General features: G+C 40.9%; 1 protein-coding gene across 3 annotated transcripts; it reads left to right on the top strand.

Moving 5' to 3' along the window:
- The first annotated feature begins 1 nt into the window (after position 1).
- Positions 2 to 17,040, top strand: LOC117519310 (basic immunoglobulin-like variable motif-containing protein). Of its 3 annotated transcripts, none has more exons than XM_034180649.1 (10): positions 2 to 136; positions 4,316 to 4,831; positions 10,349 to 10,481; positions 12,539 to 12,634; positions 12,742 to 12,846; positions 15,669 to 15,763; positions 15,848 to 15,980; positions 16,069 to 16,152; positions 16,229 to 16,325; positions 16,416 to 17,040. In XM_034180649.1, the coding sequence occupies exons 2-10, from the start codon at positions 4,354 to 4,356 to the stop codon at positions 16,716 to 16,718; spliced, it is 1,524 nt and encodes a 507-aa protein (XP_034036540.1). In that variant the 5' UTR covers positions 2 to 136; positions 4,316 to 4,353; the 3' UTR covers positions 16,719 to 17,040. The 3 variants fall into 3 exon arrangements, with proteins under 3 accessions (XP_034036540.1, XP_034036538.1, XP_034036539.1); XM_034180647.1 differs by having other exon boundaries at positions 15 to 193; XM_034180648.1 differs by lacking the exon at positions 2 to 136 and adding an exon at positions 202 to 328.
- Positions 17,041 to 20,999: the final 3,959 nt, after the last annotated feature.

Consider the following 20,999-nt stretch of genomic DNA (forward strand, 5'->3'; position numbering starts at 1 on the left):
ACACAATAAAAGGCCGTGCAGAATAATGTAAATAATTACTATAAGTGGTATGGCTGTATAATTTCGTGTTGTTGCGTTAAACACCCCTTTTAGTGTTTTAGTTTTTTTCAGAAACCCCCGCTTCTTGCGCAGAATGGTAGGTTCCGTCATTGCTGTACTCCATCTAGGAGGTCGCCGTTTCACAGTAATTCTGATTGAACATTTATCTCTGCTAATGTTTATCTGCATTGATTGGTGTATGAATAACAAGACGCTTTGTCCAATACGGACCCTGACTGGAGCTGACAGAACCCGCCGTAAATACGACGTAACAGCTGGGCGTGTCCAGGTAAAACGTTAACGTAAGCTAACTAGCTAATTCCTTATTAAACGGTAAATTCATTCCGTTGTCAGGGGGCGTAATGACGTTCAAGGTGAAGAATTTAAAAACTACATATTCTCTGAGAATCTCCCTCTTATTTTTTCCTGCACTCGGGGTAAGAGCAGTAGATGAGTGGGTGAGTGAGGGAGTTCTTCCCAGCCAGACTCTGGAGACGGTGTTTTCACGTGATGTCACAGGCCGAACGGTCCCCCTAAAAATCGGTCCGCCCTGCCTTCTACATCTGCATCTACAGCCATCCTCAGTAACTGCAGGTGGACATCACACTGAGCACCCAAAGGTGGCAACATCTCCCTACATTCGGCAAAACAAAAACAAAAAAACACAAAGTACAATTTAAAATCACATATACAACCTAAAATGGCTAAAAACTGCAGTCCAGTTCTAGGACTGTGATGCCAGGAGAACTGAAGCAACATCAGACTTAAACTCCTCTAGGAGCAATGATCGAATATTGGCCGGTAATTGGTTCCAAACAACAATTGTCCATGGAAAGAAGCTCTGCTAGCACTGGTCAGTTGATGCTATGAGTTGGATGAAGTTCTGCTTCCTCCTCCCAGCACGGGTAGCAGGCAAAATATACGTTGGCAGGGGCACTGCAGCTTGTTTGTTGATTATCCTGTTTAGCATAACAAGCTGCCTAACTTCCCTCGTATGCTCCAGTGGCTGCCACTCCAGAGTGCGATAAAGGTTGGTAACAATCCCTGGTTCCCTCCTGTATTCGTTACAAACGAATCTGGCTGCTTAGTGCTGGACCATCTCAAGCTTAGCCTTCCAGGAAGCACTTGCATACTCTAAGTGTGCCCATACCAATGTGAAGTATGCCTGTTCCTTCACCATAGGTGGGCAAGATGACAAATTCCTCCACAAGAAGCATTCTTCTGCACAGCCTGTTATTGTGTTTACTGTGCGTGTGGCAGTATTTCACCCATTATTGCCTTGCGATCAGAGCGCAGCAGCCATGAGGCGCCGCTCCTGCTGCATTCACTGCACCTCCGTCATTTCAAAGCGTCACCGATTATCACCTTGTTTCTGCTTAAAATGGCCTTGTTTCTGCTTAAAACTAGCTTTAGAATGATTTAAGAGGTTTTACCTTGTCATCTGATGGTTAATAATCACAATATTCCCTTTGATCGCTTTGGGTGAAGAGACTCCGTCTCAGATGAGCTGCTGAGCTCCGAAATGACACATGCGCATTGGAGGCAGGGCGGACCAATTTTTAGGGGGGGACCATTCGGTCTGCGACACCGGAAGTCAGGCATCTCGGCGGTACTCCACTATGCCTTCTGTTTAATCAGCATGTATTCTTGGCATTGAAATGCTGTCATGGTAAATTAAGGGCCTTTCATACTGATCGTGTTGGCGGCATTAAACATGTCACACATCGCTCTAAAACCCATTATTTTCAATGAGAAGCACCATGTTTTTGAGACTGCGCTGCCCAATTAGGATTTCTCAATGTGACATAAACCGCATGATGAAATAATTTTTTAATTCAGTCATTTCAACATTTAATTACATCCTCATTGACTATGCAGTTGCTTTTAATGTTGTAATCAGGACAGAGTAATAGCTAAAATATGAATTTGACTGTTCTAGTGATTGTGAATGCTTTCTAAATGTGGTCAGTAGGGGTGGGGCTTCTACTTATCCAAATGTCTTTTTGACTGAATGTTGACTTCATGGACATGTTTAGTGATTCATTCATTTAATCTTAAAATGTTAAATGAAACAGCTTTTTCAGGTAATAAAATAGTTGATCTTTAAAGAGCCTTTGTTTTATTTAGAAGTGTAGCAGCAGGTGTGAGTTCTCAGAGATGACAGGTGAGCTGGACTCTCAGGACATTTAACCAGATGAAGTTCTCATCTGCAGCTTTGACTTACTTGAGTTTTTGGAGACAGTTTTCTCATATTTTGAAGAGTAGAGATGTTCTCTTCTTCCATCTGGACTTCAGGTTTTGGTGCTCAGTTCCATGACTGGAAGTTTTTGAATTGCATCTGTATTTACAAGGTTCTCTGCACAGCAAATGTTGGAATGTTTCTGATGTGGGCCAAATGAAGAATCACAGCAGTAACAATTTCAAAAACTGTGTAGCTTTATTTTGAAAAAATAAAAATAGATTGAACAATTTAAAAATATAAAACCTTGACTCAGCTCGACTGAGTGATTCTGGAGCTAAAGGCTAAGCTAACGGATAAAACTTCAGTGGTGTACTAATGTCACATTTTCTGTTTAATTACTCTCACCTCAGACAAATTTTCAGAAGCTCCGTTGCTCAAACTGGTTGTTTGTATATATCCAAAAGTGAAGAATTTTGGTTTGAATGGGTCTGCTCCATAACACTGGTTGCTGTGTCTCACTCTGCCTGGGTCTGTGGTCTGAACACTGGTGTCACAATCTGATCGTCCCCCCGTCTGATGAGTTCCCCCTCGGCTCGGCCTCACTCTGAACAGCCTCTGGAAAAAACTTCCAGCAGGGTGATGTCCATCACTCGTTCATCTGCTTTTTTCTCTTATTATTGTGATAATGACTGACAGACTGTTTCACTTTTTCCTGATGCAAATCCAAGATGGCGATTGTCATGCTTGTTCACTGGGCCCTTGAAAAGCCAAATAGTGATGTAGAAATCTCCCCCCCCCCCCCCCCCACCTTGCTGCGTCGAACATGTTCAAGCACAAGTAAATCTGTCAAAATGATCAAATGATGCGTTCGGTGTGAAAGGCCCTTTACTGTGTCATCGGCTGCAATAGTCAGACAGAGAGACGGACCTGCATTACTATACATTGCCAAAGATGATAAGGAATCAGGCTGAAGCTTGTGGAAAAACTGCCAAGTGTAAAAGGCGACTTTCCACAATATGACACCTTTAATAATTATATTATTGGATCCAAGACCATTTAATTTTTAACCATGTCCATTGAATATTAAAATCTGGAAGACAAACATCATGAATCAAACATTTTTAAACTTTTAGACCTGTCAGAGATCCGTAAGGCTGTTAATTAACGATCATTTAAAGCCAAACAGCACGTGAACATTGGTAAAAGCGTGAACTCCCACATTTGAGATTTAACATTGACCGTTATTAAAGCAAGTTTACTTTGGTATGAAACTTATTTAACATGTATTTTACCTGCATGTGTTGCAGAGCAGCAGGAAACATTAATATGGGAGAAATAACAAAGATAATCCGTGCACTGTGGATGTGCCAACAGCGTTACTTTCCCATTTGTCCTCCATGATTTGTGCCATTTTTCTCTCACCCAGCCACAAATAAACTGACATCCAAGCTTTTGTAGTTTTTCAAGTCCTGTGATGGGTCAAGGTGAAAATAATAAATAATTCATGATGCCCATGTACATAACACTCTGAAGTGAACTCTCACTCTGACCACACAGATGAAGGCATTTTATATGGATCTTCACCAATTAATGTCATGTTCATCTTGTACCCCGATGGTGCTTCACTGCTGAGTTCATAGATATCTCATGGGCGTTTCGTGAAGTTTTGTGATGTTTTCGTTAGCTTTCACCATCGGAGAGTAGAACGTGCACTTCTGTTATCTATTGTTTACTTGCCAAAAAGGTTGGTCACCCCTATAATTCTGACATCAGTTACAGTGCTCTATATCTTAAAAAAAACTTTAATCTTTATTGTAGATTAGTGATCGCTAACTTGATGCAGTGCTCCTGAATGTTTCAAACCATCTACACACCTGTGTTTCAAAATGTTGTGTCGTCTCAAAAAGACGACATCATGTGTTGTGTAAATTGGGGCAGCACTATGTTACCAACTGCTTCAAAATGTGTGGATCGCACAGTTTTTTAACTTATATTTAAAGGCTACAGGCAGCACAGTCTCTACAAGCGCTAGTGCATATGTATCTTGGTTGTTTCTCTGTACCGCTGCTAAAAAGTGGTTCCTTTCATCTCCAGAACAGACATCATCACTTCACCAGCCACTCACCTGCTCAATGCCTAACATGTCAGAAGGTCAAGGGTCAAACTTTTTGGGGCCATCAGACATTCAGCGGTCCACTGGTGGACAGGAGGAATGTACTCTGCTCAGCTCCATAATCCAGGAGCCTGCAAGAGCACGACGGGCTTCGAGTGCCGAGCTCCACCTGCCCTGGACCTGCCCGGTCACACACTCCCGTGAGAAGTTCTACACAGTCTGCTCTGATTATGCTCTTCTCAATCAGGCTGCTTCAGTGTACTGTCTCTCCAGTACAGCCAGGAACGTGGACACTGACAAGCACAATGACGGTCCCCCGCTTGTGAAGCCCAAACTGTCAGAGGACTTCACCACTGGGCAGCTTGCAGGTGCGCATGTGGGCCCAGACAGGGACTGTGACATGGAAGATGTAACTGCCAGCAACCCAAAGCCTATTTTGGCATGGGAGATTGATACAGCAGACTTCAACGCGGTGCTCACCAGAAAAATAAGAACAAGTAAGGAAAACACTGTTCAGTCATTAAATTAAGAATCAGTTTTGAGCCAAATGAGAGTAGAATTTTTCTTTATTATACTGTGTAGAACTTCCAATGCAACACTCTGATGTGTCCTTTATGGGCATGCAATTCCATATTGGTACAGTTAATTGCAAAGTTGGAAACAAAGACTGGTGCAGGACTGGATGTCCTTTGGTACTAGTTTTTTTCTGAGGGATCTTGTGTACTGGTGGAATGACTGTCTCAAATGCATGGTTATGTAGGGAGACTGTGACTGGAAGTATCACTTGCATTCTGAAGGAATGTCAGCTTTAACATTTTTGCCTATGTGGTATGTGTCACTGGGCATGACCCAGCACACAGGTACCTCAGTGTTGATGACTCCACTGGAAGGAGCATGTGTTGCCTGGCTGTGGCAAATAGATTATCTATCTATCTATATACGAGGTCTATTAGAAAAGTATCCGACCTTATTATTTTTTTCAAAAACCATATGGATTTGAATCACGTGTGATTACTTCAGACATGCTTGAACCCTCGTGGGCATGCAAGAGTTTTTTCACGCCTGTCGGTTACATCATTCGCCTGTGGGCAGTCTGAGTGAGGAGTCGCCCACCCTCTCGTAGTTTTTTTCATTGTTTAGGAATGGCTCAGACTGCTGCTTTGTGTGATCAAACTTTTTTCAAAACTGTAAGGCACAACTGAGTGGACACCATTCGATAAATTCAGCTGGTTTTCGGTAAAAATGTTAACGGCTGATGAGAGATTTTGGTCTGGTAGTGTCGCCGTAAGGACGGCCCACGGCGCCTGACGGCGATCTGCACTTCGAGGCGGCAGTGTCTCGCCGTTTCAAGTTGAAAACTTCCACATTTCAGGTTCTGTTGACCCAGTAAGTCGTCAGAGATCAGAGAACCTTCAGAAGAAGTCGGCTTGAGGAGTTTATTCGGACATTCCATTGTTAACGGACATTTTGTAATGAAAGAACGTGCGGGCAGAGTCGCATGTCGGGCCGGACCAGACCGCGGGGGGTCGCGACAGGAAAAACACCTCCATTGGAAACCTTAACGGGCAAGTTGGAACATGCCCAAGCTGTTAAACAATTTCTCAGTTACTCACTTGTTGAAAGCCATCAAAAGCCGCCTGAATTTTACAAATGGTTTTCAACACGGAGGTGTTTTTCCTGTCGCGGCGCACACAGATTCGCCGAGTCGTCATGGAAACGACTCGGCGAATTTGCGTGCACGTCTTTCATTACAAAATGTCCTTAAACAGTGGAATGTCCGCATAAAGTCCTCATGCCGGCCTCTTCTGAATCTTCTCTGTTCTCTCACGACGTCCTGGGTAAATTAAGCCTTAAATTAGGATGTTTTCAGCTCGAAACAGGCCGACGACGGTGCCTGGAAGCGCTGCACGACGTCCTGCTCCGTGGGAAGTCCTTACAGCGACAGAAACACCCCATAATCTCTCATCAGCCGTTAAACTTTTCACCGAAAACCAGCTTAATTTCTCGAATAGTGTCCACTCGGATATTCCTCACAGGTCCAGAAAAATGTTGATAAAGCAACGCGCGCCGTCCGCAGCGGCTATTCAGACAAAGAGATTCCGACGGGTGGGGTGGAGCACTCCTCACTCAAGGCCTGCCCACAGGCCAATGACGTCACCGACACGCGTGAAAAAACTCACGCATGCGCACGAGGGTTCAAGCATGATTGGTGTAATCGCACGTCATTCAAATCCATATAGTTAAAAAAAAAAAAAAAGGGTCGGTTTATTACCTAATAGACCTTCTATATATCTATATATATCTATATATATCTATATGTGTATGTGTGTGAGTGAGAGACCAAGAGGTCACAGTGATGAAAGTTTTCCAGAAATTCCCAGAAATCCGGGTTTTTACTTATGTGGTGAACGTTTCCAGGTTATTTTTGATAGCATAGGTCAGAATCCATTAATGTTCCACACCCAAACAGTTGGTGGCGGTAATGCACCATGTTGGTTTGCAAACCACCAACAAATTCAGAAGAAGGAGGAGGGTTATTTTTGTTTTCCTGCTGCGCGTTGGATTTAGTCTGTGGTTTGTATTTGTAAAATTGTTTGGAAACGTCTTTGAGACATCACAGTGGATATTAAGTCTCATATTTTCACATCCTGATCTAAGACTGAAGGATAATGTTGCGCGGTGCCGCTCGACCACAGCAGCGAATGAGAGACACCGTTACAGATTTTACCATCAACTCTTGTGTTGAAACGACAAAGGAAATGGATGAAACGTTGTTCTGCTGCGGGAAACTAAAGTTCATCATGAAAATATTCAAATGGGGCTGGTTCGACCAAAAGGACCAAAACGCCGCCCCAACATGTTTAAATCATTTATACTTAAAAGCTAACACTCATGTCAAGTCTTTGATTGTTATGTTATTCAAATTATTTCACACAAATCAAACTCTCTTTGGGATGAATTTACTTCAAACTGTCTCCATGCAAACGTGATGTTAGCGTGCTAAATCTGCATTTTGTGGTTTCTTCTGTTAAGTGTGTGTGTGAAATAGCCATGTGGAAGAAAATACGACACATTTAACATGCTCATAGAAGTCAGATATTGATGTGAAAAATGTTTGTGAGTAGTTTTGCACAACACTTAAGTTGTGAGTGTCCCAGAAATGCTGACATCAGGAACTGGATGGAAAAATCTGTTATTGTGTTTCGTATTTATAGAAGTGAATAATAATCTAATTTAAACCCTATTGATGACTTAATGAACAGTAGATGCAGCTTTGCTTTAGTTTATTTTAAGACACTGTCAGTTGTCATAAAAGTACAAAATGCTAAAGTCAAATGTTGATAAATGCAGAGAGAGAACAGTAACAGTCCAATGAAAATATGTGGTCTTATTGAAAAGGAACAACACCGTATTCTAATCCTTGTGACATGCTGTATTATATTTTTGTCATCTTGCTAATATTGGAAAATAGTCTTTTCACACAACTTCTATCGTGACGATAGAAGATACAAGGTACCAGTAGATTCAGTAGATTCTCACAAATCTAACAAGACCAAGCATTCATGATATGCACACTCTACAGGCTATGAAATTGGGCTATTAATAATAAAAAAAAAAGTAGAAAAGGGGGTTTCACAATAATAGTAGTGTGGCATTCAGTCAGTGAGTTTGGCAATTTTGTGGAACAAACTGGTGTGAATCAGGTGTCCCTATTTAAGGATGAAGCCAGCACCTGTTGAACATGCTTTTCTCTTTGAAAGCCTGAGGAAAATGGGACGTTCAAGACATTGTTCAGAAGAACAGTGTAGTTTGATTAAAAAGTTGATTGGAGAGGGGAAAACTTATACGCAGGTGCAAAAAATTATAGGCTGTTCATCTACAATGATCTCCAATGCTTTAAAATGGACAAATAAAAACAGACGCGTGGAAGAAAACAGAAAACAACCATCAAAATGGATAGAAGAATAACCAGAATGGCAAAGGCTCACCCATTGATCAGCTCCAGGATGATCAAAGACAATCTGGAGTTACCTGTAAGTGCTGTGACAGTTAGAAGATGCCTGTGTGAAGCTAATTTATTTGCAAGAATCCCCTGCAAAGTCCCTCTGTTAAATAAAAGACATGTGCAGAAGAGGTTACAATTTGCCAAAGAACACATCAACTGGCCTAATGAGAAATGGAGGAATATTTTGTGGACTGATGAGTGTAAAATTGTTCTTTTTGGGTCCAAGGGCCACAGACAGTTTGTGAGACGACCCCCAAACTCTGAATTCAAGCCACAGTTCACAGTGATGGTGGTGCAAGCATCATGATATGGGCATGTTTCTCCTACTATGGTGTTGGGCCTATATATCGCATACCAGGTATCATGGATCAGTTTGGATATGTCAAAATACTTGAAGAGGTCATGTTGCCTTATGCTGAAGAGGACATGCCCTTGAAATGGGTGTTTCAACAAGACAATGACCCCAAGCACACTAGTAAACGAGCAAAATCTTGGTTCCAAACCAACAAAATTAATGCCTCCCAGATGTGAAGAAATCATGAAAAACTGTGGTTATATAACTAAATACTAGTTTAGTGATTCACAGGATTGCTAAAAAAGCAGTTTGAACATAATAGTTTTGAGTTTGTAGCGTCAACAGCAGATGCTACTATTATTGTGAACACCCCCTTTTCTACTTTTTTTTACTAATAGCCCAATTTCATATCCTTAAGAGTGTGCATATCATGGATGCTTGGTCTTGTTGGATTTGTGAGAATCTACTGGTACCTTGTTTCCCATGTAACAATAAGAAATATACTCAAAACCTGGATTAATCTTTTTAATCACATAGCACTACTATTATTCTGAACACTACTGTATAAGTCACAGGGCCTCCCAAACTAGGGAAAAAAACTGTCTTATACTCCAGAAAATGCTGTGCACTCTATGAAGATGTGCAGAATAATTCCAGTCCTATGTCTTCAAGAGGACATAATGGTTGTTGGTCAGACCTCAGAAGTCAGGTAGAGTAGATCCTGATAAGTAGTTTGGATGGAAAACAATTTGGGAAGAGCAGAGTCTGTGTGTTTCTCAGTGTACAGCTTGAATTGCATCAGGAGAGGCATCCGGTGTAAAGCTTGTGCCAAATCCAAATGCAGATCTGTACTGGATCCATAAACCTGGAGCAGCCAAAAGACGAACAGCAAATATATCATCAGTTGTGCATATAAACAGGCCTGCTGGGTTCTTCCATACAATCAGTCGCTGTTATTTTGTTCCATGTTTCTGCTGTCTACGCTACCTTGTAGGCAAAACACCACTGGTAGTAGCACACAGGAACAGACGGTCTCACTCAGCAGCAGTTTTTTTTCTGTTTGGTAATGGCATTTGTTCACATTTGTTTGAAATTAGCATGACTGCTAATTGTATTTTATCTCTGGAGCTGAATCATTGACAAAGATATGTGGAAAAACTCAAAGTCGTGACGTAATTGCGATCCCTCCTATACAGAGGGTGAACAGTTTCACTTACTCTGATCAATACATTATAGTTGCAACCATCTACTGATAGTGTGGTAGATCGTGGGTTATTATTTTGCGAACTCACAGACCTGTGTTTCCTGCTTTGTTTTGCTCAGTATGTAATTCAAACATACTGTGTTTTAATTCATGTCTTTTGCTTTTGTAACTGGTGTCAAAAAAACAAAACAAAAACCTAAGCATTCACTCAAATGTGTTTTTCTTCTTATATAATGATAAGCGTTTTTCATTTGGTTTCTCTCCACTTTGTGTTGTACTTCTGCATTTTGTCACAGTCAGGCGTATTTCACAATCCTCTCTTAAATCTAGAAAGTGGGTGGGGCTTATTTTGTTTCTGCATTTGTCATTGAGAAACCAGGAGATGCGTAATTTGGTTGTAAATTTTCATGAAAAAGTTTTATGACACAAAATACTTTCATCAGGTTAAATTTGTATATTTTGGCATAGTGCTGGAGAAGATCTTTAAATGCCACATTCTTCACATTCAGGCAATGTGAAGAAGTGCGGCAGCACCAAGAAGATGAAATCGTCAGATCAACCAAGTCGGAATCTGCAGGAAACTGCTGCTCACGCCTCACTGGAAGAGATCAAACAGAGGAAAGTGCTGGACCTCAGGAGATGGTAATGTTATTAGTGTCTTGTTACTTTTCAAAGTAAAGTAAACTTTACATGAAGCTGCAGCAGCAGAGCAAAAAGTGTTTTATTCTTTGAAAATCATTGTGCTGCTTTGAGTTGTGTATTCTAATTTAGTGGTTTTCACCTCTGTCCCACCCTTGTGGTCTCTACATGTCCGTGCCGTGGCATAGCTATATAAAGAACTTGTAAAATTAAAAACTTGTCATGAGGAGATGCTTTTGTTGCTTTAATTTTTTAAATCCATAAATGCAGACAGACATTAATATTTTACATATTCTTGAGGAATTTTGTGACTCAACCAGGGGACAAGAAGTGTCTGTTTTCAGTGAGAGTGTGGCTCTGTAGTTGGGCCTCCCACAAACCCGAAAAAGTCTTAAAATGCATTGAATTTGTTATTCTAAAAATAAGGCCTTAATTGATATTAGAGTGTCTTAAATGAGACTTCCAAGTCTTAAAAATGTCAAGACTTGGGAAGTAGGATTTTGTTTTCTTCTTCCATTGCAATTTAAAAAAAAAAAAAAAAATCTAAATGGCAGTATCTACTTTATTTTTTTAGAATTCAGTAAAAGCCTGTTGTAATGCCACCCAAAGTGAGAGAGCACAGCCAAACAAATTGCAAAGGAACCTCAGAGCAAAAATACTTTCAGCTAGCATGACGTAACTTGCATGATGGCATGAGAAAGTGTGAATTTAATATGAAAACTGGCTTTTTAGGGAAAATGTTTGCAGTCTGGCTTAAGCCAGCAACCATATTCAATGTTAGAATAAATTTGTCCCCAACCCTTAGTAAATTATATTGTCGTTTCTTCATTGTTGGTTTTAATTTCACTCAGAGTGGTGTCGCTGACCGAACGGTCCCCTCTAAAAATTGGTCTGCCCAAAGCGATCAAAGGGAATAATGTGATTATTAACCATCAAATGACAAAGTAAAATATCTTAAATCATTCTAAAGTCAGTTAGGCGATAATCAGTGAATAGCTACTGACGCTCTGAAATGACGTAGATGCAGCAGCAGTACGTCAGACTCGGATGTGCTGTTGTGGCGCTCTGATCGCTCCCCCATCTTTTATTAGGAGATAATGCTGAATGTATGTGGAAATGATTGTTGTACAAAAGCTTCAGATATCTGTGGCTGAGATAGAAGATGACTGGAGTGCAGTTTGAAGCAGAAACGAGGTGATAATTGGTGAATCGATGCTGACGCTCCGAAATGATGCATGCGCAGTGAAGATAGGGCGGGCCGATTTTTAGGGGGCACAGTTCAGTTGGCGAGACCTACATTAAAAAGTCTCATCTATTGTGCCAAAAGATGTGGGAACCCCAGTATTGTGTGTTTTATAAAGTTTTCCCATGGTTTATGTCACTATACTTAAGTACTACAGTGTCAGTTTTTTGGGGGAAAGTTTGAATTAATGTGGAAATGACTCTGGCTGCTTTGGAAGGTGGCATTGTTAGGTGAACTTCACACTGGTTTGTGGGGAATCCGCTTTTTGGCTTACCTGGCAAAATTTTAATCTGGTCACAGAGTCTGGCATTCAAATCCCACCAGAAGCCACCCAGATGTATCACTCTGATACATTAACTTCAGCATAAACTGAACATACTCATGTTGACATGTGGGTCACTGCTTCTTTAGTCCATCTTTGTCATCCCCACCATGTCCTACACTCACCTCAGTCTGTGAGCCCTCGTCCTTGAGTTGGACATAACAGACAACAACCAGAAACTGACACAGAAGTTTCACTCAAAGCTGTGAACTGTAAATAATTTTCTCCTCCAGCATCTCTGTGCTTGTGTGACGGCCATATGAGGATGATCTGGGGTTTTGTGGAGCTCTCAGCCAGTCAGCGGCTGATGTTCACATTAATTAATCAGTCGTTTGGTCACAGCTTTTGAGAAGCATTTTTCTAACTGACATGTTCTGGGATTGTAAATTAGTGACATCTAAACTCTGTCTTTTCATCACTTTTAATCTGATCATGAGTGATGATTTAATGACCCTTGTTGGAATCTATATTATGAGAATGACTTTTCTTCTTAAGGTACTGTATCAGTCGACCACAGTACAAGACATCGTGTGGAATTTCGTCTTTGGTGTCCTGCTGGAATTTCCTGTACAGCACTCTGGGTGCAGGGAGGTGAGTGCCACATAATTTGTGATCTTCAGTCATATCAAATGACTTTCTGTAAATGTGCAGCTCATAAAATTCTCTTTTAATGTGATTGTGTGTGTTTGCATTGCTAGCCTTCCACCCATCTCTCAGGAGGAGGCGCTGCATATTCTGGGCTTTCAGCCGCCTTTTGAAGATATCAAGTTTGGCCCTTTCACTGGAAATGCAACACTTATGCGGTATGGATTTTTATTTATTTATTTTACTCCAACTTTTACAAAAACTGTTTTGGTGTCCATCTGTGTATTCATTCTTTCTTTTTCCTTTACTCATTTACTCCAGTCAAGGGTCATGGGCGGTTGGAGGCTGTCTCAGCAGACATAGGGGCGAGAGGTGGGGTACATGCTGGACAGGGCGCCAGTCTATCTCAAGGCCACATATAGACAAACAGTCCCGTACACGCCCATACGCACAGTCAGTTTAAAGTTATCAATTCACAGAACCTGCTTGTCTTTGGAAATCTCTGAACTTTTCAGAAAAGAACTGTATCATTACTGCAGCACATTCTCAGACAACCAATCAGAAGAGCCAAAAATGGTTGCTTTCACAGAATAAGGCTGTTTTGCTGTTTCTGCCTGACAGAAATGGCAGTCAGCTGACAAGTCATACAAAGTCCATCAAGATGTCGGCCTAAAGAAGAGAAAAAAAAAAACCTTGCATCTGTGATAGCAGATTGGACAGATATTATGCTCCTGCTGAGGGGGAGTGCTTTTTTATCTCTGTGCATTATAAGCTAGTTATTAGCTGTTTACTGTTGTCGTAGAAACGAATCCCACAAGGAGTGCTTTTTATTTTTAAGAACGCACTGGGATAAAGCATTTCTTGGTGCCGGTGCAGCACGGGGAAAAAAAATGCTACATGGATACAGGGACTTACTTGGAATACTTTTTCCACAGTAGGCTATTACTCCTGTCACTTAAATTGTCCTCCAGTTGCCCCCAGTTAATCGGGGTCACCTCCGTAGTCCCAGTGCACATCACCATTGGAATTTGGCACAAACTTTACACCGGATGCCCTTCCTGAAGAAACTCCATATCTACATGGAGAAACATGCACAGCTCCTGGTCTTCCCAAGAGTTCTCCCAGAGAAATACTAATCAAGACATACAACCCCTGGCAATAATTATGGAATCACCGGCCTTGGAGGATGTTCATTCAGTTGTTTAATTTTGTAGAAAAAAAAGCAGATCACAGACATGACACAAAACTAAAGTCATTTCAAATGGCACATTTCTGGCTTAAACACTATAAGAAATCAGGAAAAATAATTGTGACACAGTCAGTAACGGTTACTTTTTTAGACCAAGCAGAGGGGAAAAAAAAAAAATATGGACTCACTCAATTAGAGGAATAAATTATGGAATCACCCTGTAAATTTTCATCCCCAAAACAAACACCTGCATCAAATCAGATCTGCTCATTAGTGTGCATCTAAAAAGGAGTGATCCCACCTTGGAGAGCTGTTGCACCAAGTGGACTGACATGAATCATGGCTCCAACACGAGAGACGTCAATTGAAACAAAGGAGAGGATTATCAAACTCTTAAGAGGGTAAATCATCACGCAATGTTGCAAAAGATGTTGGTTGTTCACAGTCAGCTGTGTCTAAACTCTGGACCAAATACAAACAACATGGGAAGGTTGTTAAAGGCAAACATACTGGTAGACCAAGGAAGATATCAAAGCGTCAAGACAGAAAACTTAAAGCAATATGTCTCAAAAATCGAAAATGCACAACAAAACAAATGAGGAACGAATGGGAGGAAACTGGAGTCAATGTCTGTGACCGAACTGTAAGAAACCGCCTAAAGGAAATGGGATTTACATACAGAAAAGCTAAACGAAAGCCATCATTAACACCTAAACAGAAAAAACAAGGTTACAATGGGCTAAGGAAAAGCAATCGTGGACTGTGGATGACTGGATGAAAGTCATATTCAGTGATGAATCTCAAATCTGCATTGGGCAAGGTGATGATGCTGGAACTTTTGTTTGGTGCCGTTCCAATGAGATTTATAAAGATGACTGCCTGAAGAGAACATGTAAATTTCCACAGTCATTGATGATATGGGGCTGCATGTCAGGTAAAGGCACTGAGATGGCTGTCATTACATCATCAATAAATGCACAAGTTTACGTTGATATTTTGGACACTTTTCTTATCCCATCAATTGAAAGGATGTTTGGGGATGATGAAATCATTTTTCAAGATGATAATGCATCTTGCCATAGAGCAAAAACTGTGAAAACATTCCTTGCAAAAAGACACATAGGGTCAATGTCATGGCCTGCAAATAGTCTGGATCTTAATCCAATTGAAAATCTTTGGTGGAAGTTAAAGAAAATGGTCCATGACAAGGCTCCAACCTGCAAAGCTGATCTGGCAACAGCAATCAGAGAAAGTTGGAGCCAGATTGATGAAGAGTACTGTTTGTCAGTCATTAAGTCCATGCCTCAGAGACTGCAAGCTGTTATAAAAGCCAGAGGTGGTGCAACAAAATACTAGTGATGTGTTGGAGCGTTCTTTTGTTTTTCATGATTCCATAATTTATTCCTCAGAATTGAGTGAGTCCATATTTTTTTCCCTCTGCTTTGTCTAAAAAAGTAACCGTTACTGACTGCAACAATTATTTTTCCTGATTTCTTATAGTGTTTCTTAAAGCCAGAAAGTTGCCATTTGAAATGACTTTAGTTTTGTGTTATGTCTGTGATCTGCTTTTTTTTTTTTTCTACGAAATTAAACAACTGAATGAACATCCTCCGAGGCCGGTGATTCCATAATCTTTGCCAGAGGTTGTACTCTGCTTCACTTGTAAAGGATTTAAATATTTTTGCGCTGTTGTGTGGAACTTGGCCGGCCTCTGGGCCAGTAATTCATTCTGCAGCTAAGTTGAATGATGCTGTATACTGGATTCACATCAAAAGCAGAAATTAATTTCAGCTGGATGTTAAATGCTCAATTCAGTTTATGAATTTTATGTATTTCCGTTTTTATTTACAGATGGTTCCGACAAATCAATGACAATTTTAGAGTCCGAGGTTGTTCCTATATTCTTTATAAGCCCCACGGAAAACACAAGACAGCAGGAGAAACCGGTGGGTTGCTCAATTCTCAAATTGTATTGCATTTCTATTGTTGGCATGATAGTGTGAACTGCTGATTTTATTTTTATTGTTTAGCTGAAGGTGCATTAATGAAACTGACACAAGGGTTGAAGGATGAGTCTATGGCCTACATTTACCACTGCCAGAATCACTACTTCTGCCCAGTGGGCTATGAAGCCACACCCCTTAAAGCAGCAAAAGCCTACAGGTTGGAGCCCTACAGTCTTAAGTTAGCATGACATCCATGTGTAAGTTTCTGTATACATTTGAGTTTTGTCTTTGTGTTTTGTCCAAAGGGGGTCTCTGCCTGTTAATGAAATGGAATACTGGATTTTGATTGGTGAGCCTAGCAGGAAACATCCTGCTATTCACTGTAAAAAGTAAGCAGTCACCAACTGTGCTGGTTTTTATTATCAAATGTCATTTAGCTGTTTAACATAAAGCTTCTCTGTTTAGATGGTTGGACATTGTGACTGACCTGAACACACAAAATCCAGAATACCTGGACATCCGTCACACAGAGAGGGGAATTCAGTGCCGCAAAACCAAAAAGGTGCCCCTGTCCTGGATTTTGTTATTTCACCTTCTGCTGTTGATGTAATTATAACTATGACACTGTCTCATGTGCTCACTAACCTAACAGGTGGGTGGCAACCTTCACTGCATCATGGCCTTCCAGAGGGTCAACTGGCAAAAGCTCGGTCCTTGGGCTCTGAATTTGAAGAATCTGCGACACGACTTCCAGCACTCCAGCACACAGCGGGCTCAGGGAAGTGTGGTCGAAGACACAGAGGAGAGAACATCAGCCAAGTGTCTGGTCCATTTGGGACGATCACACAGTATGGGAAGTCAGAAGGACGGTGGTTGGAAATGTCTGTCCAACAGTACAGAGTACAGACAGAGGAGCTCCCCTGACAGTGATCTCGAAGAGGACGTCACAGACTGAGATGGTCCTTCACTGCTGAGGAGCTGATCAGGTCACACATTACAATACACTAGCCCTAGGATAAGTTTTATTTGGTCAACTTCTGTATTTCTTTTTTTAAGACTATGAGATGTCAACCCCCGCCTCGAGCTGCCGCTTTTAGTATTCCAATACTAAAAAGGCGATATGTTTGTTCAAATTATCTACAAAACCTGCTGCTGTCAAGGTGAACGTTTTTCAGACTGGCAGTGACAAGCAATCACAAGCCGACCTGCTACTCCCAACTTTTCAAGTGAAGGAAGGAAACAAACAACATCCAAAATAGCATTGGCTACTGTACTAGCTAGCTGTCAAAAATAATAAATAAATAAAAATTTATAAAAGCCTGTTTTCAGAACATTTTATACAGTAGATTGATATAGTTTGCAGTGAATTTTGAGAACAATGTCAATCAATCAATCAATCAACTTTTTTCTTATATAGCGCCAAATCACAACAAACAGTTGCCCCAAGGCGCTCCACATTGCAAGGCAAGGCCATACAATAATTATGAAAAACCCCAACGGTCAAAACGACCCCCTATGAGCAAGCACTTGGCCACAGTGGGAAGGAAAAACTCCCTTTTAACAGGAAGAAACCTCCAGCAGAACCAGGCTCAGGGAGGGGCAGTCTTCTGCTGAGACTGGTTGGGGCTGAGGGAAAGAACCAGGAAAAAGAGATCGATCACTAATGATTAAATGCAGAGTGATGCATACGGAGCAAAAAGAGAAAGAAACAGTGCATCATGGGAACCCCCCCACAGTCTACGTCTAAAGCAACATAACCAAGGGATGGTCCAGGGTCACCCGATCCAGCCCTAACTAGAAGCCTTAGCGAAAAGGAAAGTTTTAAGCCTAATCTTAAAAGTAGAGAGGGTATCTGTCTCCCTGATCTGAATTGGGAGCTGGTTCCACAGGAGAGGAGCCTGAAAGCTGAAGGCTCTGCCTCCCATTCTACTCTTACAAACCCTAGGAACTACAAGTAAGCCCGCAGTCTGAGAGCGAAGCGCTCTAATGGGGTAATATGGTACTACGAGGTCCCTAAGATAAGATGGGACCTGATTATTCAAAACCTTATAAGTAAGAAGAAGAATTTTAAATTCTATTCTAGCATTAACAGGAAGCCAATGAAGGGAGGCCAACACGGGTGAGATATGCTCTCTCCTGCTAGTCCCCGTCAGTACTCTAGCTGCAGCATTCTGAACCAACTGAAGGCTTTTTAGGGAACTTTTAGGACAACCTGATAATAATGAATTACAATAGTCCAGCCTAGAGGAAATAAATGCATGAATTAGTTTTTCAGCATCACTCTGAGACAAGACCTTTCTGATTTTAGAGATATTGCGTAAATGCAAAAAGGCAGTCCTACATATTTGTTTAATATGCGCTTTGAATGACATATCCTGATCAAAAATAACTCCAAGATTTCTCACAGTATTACTAGAGATCAGGGAAATGCCATCCAGAGTAACGATCTGGTTAGACACCATGCTTCTAAGATTTGTGGGGCCAAGTACAATAACTTCAGTTTTATCTGAGTTTAAAAGCAGGAAATTAGAGGTCATCCATGTCTTTATGTCTGTAAGACAATCCTGCAGTTTAGCTAATTGGTGTGTATCCTCTGGCTTCATGGATAGATAAAGCTGGGTATCATCTGCATAACAATGAAAATTTAAGCAATACCGTCTAATAATACTGCCCAAGGGAAGCATGTATAAAGTGAATAAAATTGGTCCTAGCACAGAACCTTGTGGAACTCCATAATTAACTTTAGTCTGTGAAGAAGATTCCCCATTTACATGAACAAACTGTAATCTATTAGACAAATATGATTCAAACCACCGCAGCGCAATGCCTTTAATACCTATGACATGCTCTAATCTCTGTAATAAAATTTTATGGTCAACAGTATCAAAAGCAGCACTGAGGTCCAACAGAACAAGCACAGAGATAAGTCCACTGTCCGAAGCCATAAGAAGATCATTTGTAACCTTCACTAATGCTGTTTCTGTACTATGATGAATTCTAAAACCTGACTGAAACTCTTCAAATAGACCATTCCTCTGCAGGTGATCAGTTAGCTGTTTTACAACTACCCTCTCAAGAATCTTTGAGAGAAAAGGAAGGTTGGAGATTGGCCTATAATTAGCTAAGATAGCTGGGTCAAGTGATGGCTTTTTAAGTAATGGTTTAATTACTGCCACCTTAAAAGCCTGTGGTACATAGCCAACTAATAAAGATAGATTGATCATATTTAAGATTGAAGCATTAAATAATGGTAGGACTTCCTTGAGCAGCCTGGCAGGAATGGGGTCTAATAAGCATGTTGATGGTTTGGATGAAGTAACTAATGAAAATAACTCAGACAGAACAATCGGAGAGAAAGAGTCTAACCAAATACCGGCATCACTGAAAGCAGCCAAAGATAACGATACATCTTTGGGATGGTTATGAGTAATTTTTTCTCTAATAGTCAAAATTTTGTTAGCAAAGAAAGTCATGAAGTCATTACTAGTTAAAGTTAATGGAATACTCAGCTCAATAGAGCTCTGACTCTTTGTCAGCCTGGCTACAGTGCTGAAAAGAAACCTGGGGTTGTTCTTATTTTCTTCAATTAGTGATGAGTAGAAAGATGTCCTAGCTTCATGAAGGGCTTTCTTATAGAGCAACAAACTCTTTTTCCAGGCTAAGTGAAGATCTTCTAAATTAGTGAGACGCCATTTCCTCTCCAACTTACGGGTTATCTGCTTTAAGCTACGAGTTTGTGAGTTATACCACGGAGTCAGACACTTCTGATTTAAAGCTCTCTTTTTCAGAGGAGCTACAGCATCCAAAGTTGTCTTCAATGAGGATGTAAAACTATTGACAAGATACTCTAACTCCCTTACAGAGTTTAGGTAGCTACTCTGCTCTGTGTTGGTATATGACATTAGAGAACATAAAGAAGGAATCATATCCTTAAACCTAGTTACAGCGCTTTCTGAAAGACTTCTAGTGTAATGAAACTTATTCCCCACTGCAGGGTAGTCCATCAGGGTAAATGTAAATGTTATTAAAAAATGATCAGACAAAAGGGAGTTTTCAGGGAATACTGTTAAGTCTTCTATTTCCATACCATAAGTCAGAACAAGATCTAAAATATGATTAAAGTGGTGGGTGGACTCATTTACTTTTTGAGCAAAGCTGATAGAGTCTAATAATAGATTAAATGCAGTGTTGAGGCTGTCATTCTCAGCATCTGTGTGGATGTTAAAATCGCCCACTATAATTATCTTATCTGAGCTAAGCACTAAGTCAGACAAAAGGTCTGAAAATTCACAGAGAAACTCACAGTAACGACCAGGTGGACGATAGATAATAACAAATAAAACTGGTTTTTGGGACTTCCAATTTGGATGGACAAGACTAAGAGACAAGCTTTCAAATGAATTTAAGCTCTGTCTGGGTTTTTGATTAATTAATAAGCTGGAATGGAAGATTGCTGCTAATCCTCCGCCCCGGCCCGTGCTACGAGCATTCTGACAGTTAGTGTGACTCGGGGGTGTTGACTCATTTAAACTAACATATTCATCCTGCTGTAACCAAGTTTCTGTTAGGCAGAATAAATCAATACGTTGATCAATTATTATATCATTTACCAACAGGGACTTAGAAGAAAGAGACCTAATGTTTAATAGACCACATTTAACTGTTTTAGTCTTTGGTGCAATTGAAGGTGCTATATTATTTTTTCTTTTTGAATTTTTATGCTTAAATAGATTTTTGCTAGTTATTGGTGGTCTGGGAGCAGGCACCGTCTCTACGGGGATGGGGTAATAAGGGGATGGCAGGGGGAGAGAAGCTGCAGAGAGGTGTATAAGACCACAGCTCTGCCTCCTGGTCCCAACGCTAGACAGTCACAGTTTGGAGGATCCCAAAAAATTGGCCAGATTTCTAGAAATGAGAGCTGCTCCCTCTAAAGTGGGATGGATGCCGTCTCTCCTAACAAGACCAGGTTTTCCCCAGAAGCTTTGCCAATTATCAATGAAGCCCACCTCATTTTTTGGACACCACTCAGACAGCCAGCAATTCAAGGAGAACATGCGGCTAAACATGTCACTCCCGGTCTGATTGGGGAGGGGCCCAGAGAAAACAACAGATTCCGACATTGTTTTTGCAAAGTTACACACCGATTCAATGTTAATTTTAGTGACCTCCGATTGGCGTAACCGAGTGTCATTACTGCCGACGTGAATTACAATCTTACCAAATTTACGCTTAGCCT

The sequence above is a fragment of the Thalassophryne amazonica genome, chromosome 10, assembly GCF_902500255.1.
Source record: "Thalassophryne amazonica chromosome 10, fThaAma1.1, whole genome shotgun sequence".
Classification (NCBI taxonomy): Eukaryota; Metazoa; Chordata; class Actinopteri; order Batrachoidiformes; family Batrachoididae; genus Thalassophryne; species Thalassophryne amazonica.